Raw genomic sequence first — 4,988 nt, forward strand, 5'->3', positions numbered from 1 at the left:
CTATGTATCTGTCATTAAACCAATACCAGGCAGTTTTGACTACTGTGGCTGTATAGTAGGTTTTGAGATCTGGCAGTGTGAGACCTCCTACTTTGTTTTTTTCTTCAATAGAGCTTTGCTTATCCGAGGTCTCTTTCTTTTCCATAAAAAGTTAGTGATTGGTTTTTCCATATCCCTAAAGAATGTTGATGGGATCTGGATTGGAATTGCACTGATTGTATAGATTGCTTTGGGTAGCACTGACATTTTTACAGTGTTCAATCTTCCTATCCATGAGCATGGGATGTTCTTCCATTTAGTAGATTTCTTATGGTTTCTTGAAGTAGTTTTTTATAGTTTTCTTTGTAGAGGCCTTGAGATCTTTCAAGATCTATCTATCTGGGATGAGCTCAAAAGATTAGATAGGAAACTTAGGGGCCAGTGAGTTTATATTAATGGGGGAGAAAAGAAGGGATAAGAATGATTACACAACTCAAATAATGTAATCACTGTCACTCAGTTGTACCTGTAGAAACTGTTGAATTGGTGTTTGTTTTGCTGTGTATATTCTCAACAACAACAACAAAATAAATAAAAAGAAGCCAATGGAAATATTAATAATCATGTAGTTAATAAAGCAGATAGGATTTAGGACTTTTAAACTTAGATGTTAAATATTTAGCTTACTAAAGTTGATCCTTACCATTCAGTAGAATTGTGATATTTTGTGCTCAAATTAGATCCTATATTTTATTTTCCAACTTAAGAGAACTTTAAGCAGCTAATTTTCTAATGCAGAAGGAAGATCTTGTGTGAATTTAACCCGTTAGAAATGTGATCTTATTGAAAGGTTATTGATAAAGCTATAATTATGGTTTATCTAGATAGTCTCTAAGTGTTACATAGTCAACTTTGTCAGATGTCTCTGGGTGTTGATTGTTATATGATATGGTCTCTGTCTTTACTGGTAGAGAGAATAATTACAAATTAATTCTTTAAATGTTTTAGTTTTGTGACTTAAAAACTTTTGTTGACAATGAAAGAAAATTATGTCATACATTCCGTTCTTCTTTTATAGCTGGAGTATGAAAATGCCAAATTAAGAAATATAAATTTTTCTTTGTCTGAAGCCCTTCATGCCCAGTCATTGACCAACATGATCCTGGAGGATGAAGGTGTTTTGGGCAGCATTGAGAACTCTTTTCAAAAGTTCCATGCTTTCTTGGATCTCCTTAAAGACGCTGGGTTAGTTTATTTCTTGTCATGTATTCTTTCCTCCGTGACTTTAATGGTAGTTTGCTGGCGAACTTGAGCAATTTTCATCACTTCCATAAGCCATATCACTTTTTTTAAAAAAATGGGCAATTAAAAAGAAATGGAGAATGGCATATCTGCCTTGGCAGAGTAGGGAGCCCATTAGTAGAGCCCTATCCTGTAGATAGGGTAGGTAGGTATAATTCTTGATAAAGACTAAATTGAAGATGATTTCATTAGAAAATACTTAGAAATGTATAGGTATTTCCCTACCTTTTTTCATTTTTCTCATTAAGTTTGAATTAGAGTTAGTTTTGTCCTAGACATAAAAATTGTTACAAATTTTTTTTTAATTGATACTAATCTGAAGGGTCGGTTGATCATGGTCCTCACCTGGGAGCAGTTCAAACTCAAGATGCTGAAAGAGTTGAAGATAGATAATTGACATGATGTTTTGTAAGTGAATACATTGATATTAAAAAAAGAGTAGACACCACAGTTTTGGAGACTGGAGGAAAGGAGATAACAGTATGTGGGGATGGAAGTGGAGAGACTAAAGCTGCTAGTAAGATAGTCTAAAAGCATATAGGCAAAAACTCAAAGCTAAGCAGTAGTTAATGCATTGTCAGGAAGAAGAGGGAGTGCATAAAAGATCAGATGATCTGATGAGGTCCCAAACCCCCAAAAAAACAAACAGACTTACTGCCACCAAGTTGATTCAACTCATGGTGACCCCTCTTTGAGTTTTCGAGGGGGTGGGTATCTCTCCAGAAGTAAATTGCCCAATCTTCCTTCTGAGGAGTGGCCTAGTGGGTTTGAATTGCTGGCCTTCTGGTTAGCAGTCAAATGCCTTGCCACCAGAGGTCCTGATGAGGTCCCAGTGCATGAAAATAGAAAAGTCTGAGAAAATGAGAAAGATGGAAGACTGTAGTCTGGAACAGGATGTTGGCTTTTAAGATTTTAGAAGTATTTTGGGTATAGTGAAATCAAAGATGTTTGTAGGTGATTTTAATCACCCTTGCTTTTTCCTCCTTTTCTCCACTTGTCTAGGCTTGGACAGCTTGCCACAATGGCTGGTATAGATCAGTCAGATTTTCATTTGCTAGGGCATCCCCAAATGAATTCTACTATTACTGATACCCCTAAAGAAGAAAAGAAGGCACTTGAAGAAGAAAAACCAGAATCCAAGCAGAATACCCTGGGGCAAATGCAGAATATCCAGGTAAGTGGACAAAACCGAACTTACGATTATAAGAGTGAGGAGCAGAAAGGGAATTACCAAGTCAGGAAGAAAGTAATGATCTTTTACTAATAGTTCAGATGCTTAGGGTCTAGAAGCATCTTTGGGGTCCTTTCCAAGTCTAAGATTAGTAATTTTATACCTATTTCATCATACTGTAGTGTTGTAAATAAGAAAACTGGAAGTTTTTTTTGAAACTTTATGATCTAAAGCAAACTATCCTCAATGAAGAAAGAAATGAAAGATTAGAGAAATAGTCTAAATTTAAAATTTTGTAAATGCCTGTTCTATTCATATTTCATCTAAGTTTCTGTTTGTATATGCAGTCAGCTTACAGTGAAGGAACAAGTACAAGTACTGATACACTTCTTAAGATAAGTAATCCCACATGTTTAATAGGCAATGCATTATAGATAATCACCCAGTCATGGGAGTGGGAGAGGAGGCCTGTTTAGCCACAGGAGTACCTTGCTGTTTTTCCTTCAGCCTCACTTGGAGCTCCCATGTCCCATCTCAGCCAATCTCAGGCCCATCTGAGGAACTCACAGGTGGAGAACAAAGTAGATACTGATCACAGGTGCCTGGAGGATAGAAAACAAAGTAATTAGGGAATGGGTTTTATTTATTTACTTTTCATTAAGGAGAAGGAGATGGGTAAAAATTACCCAAAACACAAAAGTCTGAAAATGTGGTAGAAACAGCCTTGGAAATAGTTAAGTTGGAAATCATTTACTAACATACAGAAACAATGACTCTAAAACCTTCTGAGTAATCAATTGACTGTCTTAATAATAAAGTTACAGGATAACATTGAAGTTTTGGACTCTTCTTTACTTTTTTCATTTCTTTTTACTTGCCCTTTTTTTTTAAAAAAAAAAATTCATCATTGAATTTTTGTTTTGTATTTCCTTCCAGTTCCAGAAAAGTACAGGTGATGCTAAGGTTCCTTTGCCTGTTGACTCCTTCCATGTCCCAGTTTCTACTCAGGAAGACTTAATAACTTCCAAAGATAACTTGGAAGGCCCAGATACTGAGCAGTGGCAGGAGCCTTTGGAAGAATTACTTGCTAGAGTATGTTCTCCTCTAACAGATGTGATTTCTGGGACTGGAAGTGTAAGAAAAGAAGAAGAGCTGTCCAGAAGTAGAAGATCTTCTTCAGAGAAAATGACCCACACAGATGAGTGTAGCAAAAAACACTCTTCTGCGAGACAGCATGGAAATGATCTGCATCTCTACTCTGACTCTGCTGCAAACCGGAAAAGCAAAGGGAGCGGGGGAAATAAGTCTTTGATTAATGAACCATTTAAAACTGAGTCTTTGAAGAAACACATTTCTGCCAAGAAAGAAGGTGGAATAGTGAGTGTTTCATCTGAGACAAATAAAAATAAACCTAGTCCACTAGAACAGTCTGAAAGTAACACTCTTAGATCTGATTTTGAATTTCAAGAAAATATCCATGCTTTATCACGCCTGACATAGGTTTAAATCTTTTGAAATTATGTTTTTGCCTTCAAATTTTAATAAATTTTCTTACATTTTCATTATGGCATATGGTGTTTTAAAATAGAGGACTAGAAGCCATTAGAGAAAGATTTATCTATACTTTTTATTATAATGAAATTGTTGGTGTATATTTCCTTTTGACACTTTGTACCATTCATTCAGTGTATTTATTGAGGGCCTAATAGGATTCTCTGTGCTATGACTTTCAACAGTGAACAAAACCAAGCCTCTACCTCTTGGAACTAACACCGTGTGAAAATAAAGAGATCTATGGAGGGTAGAAAAATAAACAATAAAGCAGGGTAAGGGAAATACAAAGGGATGTGAGTGAGTGAATTAAATAGCTTTATCACCCGTTAAATGTGAAAATACCATATGGCCAGAGTCATCGATTTATCCTTAATAATAACCACAGCAGCAAACATTCACTGGAATGCTTAGCCATGCATTATATTATAGATTACAGCAACTCTATAAGGTAGGGAACTGTTTTTATGCCCATTTTGTAGAAGAGGAATCTGAGGAGACAGGTTATATGAATTGCCCAAAGTTGTGCTGCTATAAATAAGTGGTAGAACTGGGATTTGAGCCAGAACCCAGGCTCTTATCACTTTGTTAATCCTGTTTCCTTGATAAGAGAGGCAGCACTTGAGGATGCCAAGAGAAAAGTTAATGGGCACTAGTGGTGCCAAACAGTAGGGCTCTCAGAAAGCACACCTGTCCCCTCCCCCCATCTGGGTAGAGTTTTTAAAAGGTGGAGAATAGGAGACTGAACTGACATCTGTGAACTAACTTACCCTCCTAATAAAACAGGCATGGATAAGTCCTCAGGCACAAGCAGACTGTGACTTGAGAGGTGAGATCAAAGAAAAGCAGGAGTGTCAGATTTCTTCTGGAAGGCCCTCCCTGGTATCAAAAGGGTTGCTACCACAATACTGTTAATCGTGGACTGAGTGTTTTGGGAATAAAACAATGAACAAGAGGTAGTCTTGGCTGTTTAACAGTAGAGAGA

General features: G+C 36.6%; 1 protein-coding gene across 1 annotated transcript in view; it reads left to right on the top strand.

The window, feature by feature from the left end:
* Positions 1-3,952, top strand: part of CEP78 (centrosomal protein 78) — a 36,349-nt gene extending 32,397 nt beyond the window's left edge. The window contains exons 13-17 of the mRNA XM_042780665.1: positions 1,058-1,224; positions 2,284-2,462; positions 2,789-2,821; positions 2,899-2,906; positions 3,389-3,952. Of these exons, the coding sequence (XP_042636599.1) occupies positions 1,058-1,224; positions 2,284-2,462; positions 2,789-2,821; positions 2,899-2,906; positions 3,389-3,952 (951 nt within the window). The remainder of the gene's footprint in view (positions 1-1,057; positions 1,225-2,283; positions 2,463-2,788; positions 2,822-2,898; positions 2,907-3,388) is intronic.
* The last annotated feature ends 1,036 nt before the right edge of the window (positions 3,953-4,988 follow it).

Source organism: Orycteropus afer, unplaced genomic scaffold (assembly GCF_000298275.1).
Source record: "Orycteropus afer afer isolate SDZICR_OR568_19922 unplaced genomic scaffold, OryAfe1.0 scaffold00005, whole genome shotgun sequence".
Classification (NCBI taxonomy): Eukaryota; Metazoa; Chordata; class Mammalia; order Tubulidentata; family Orycteropodidae; genus Orycteropus; species Orycteropus afer.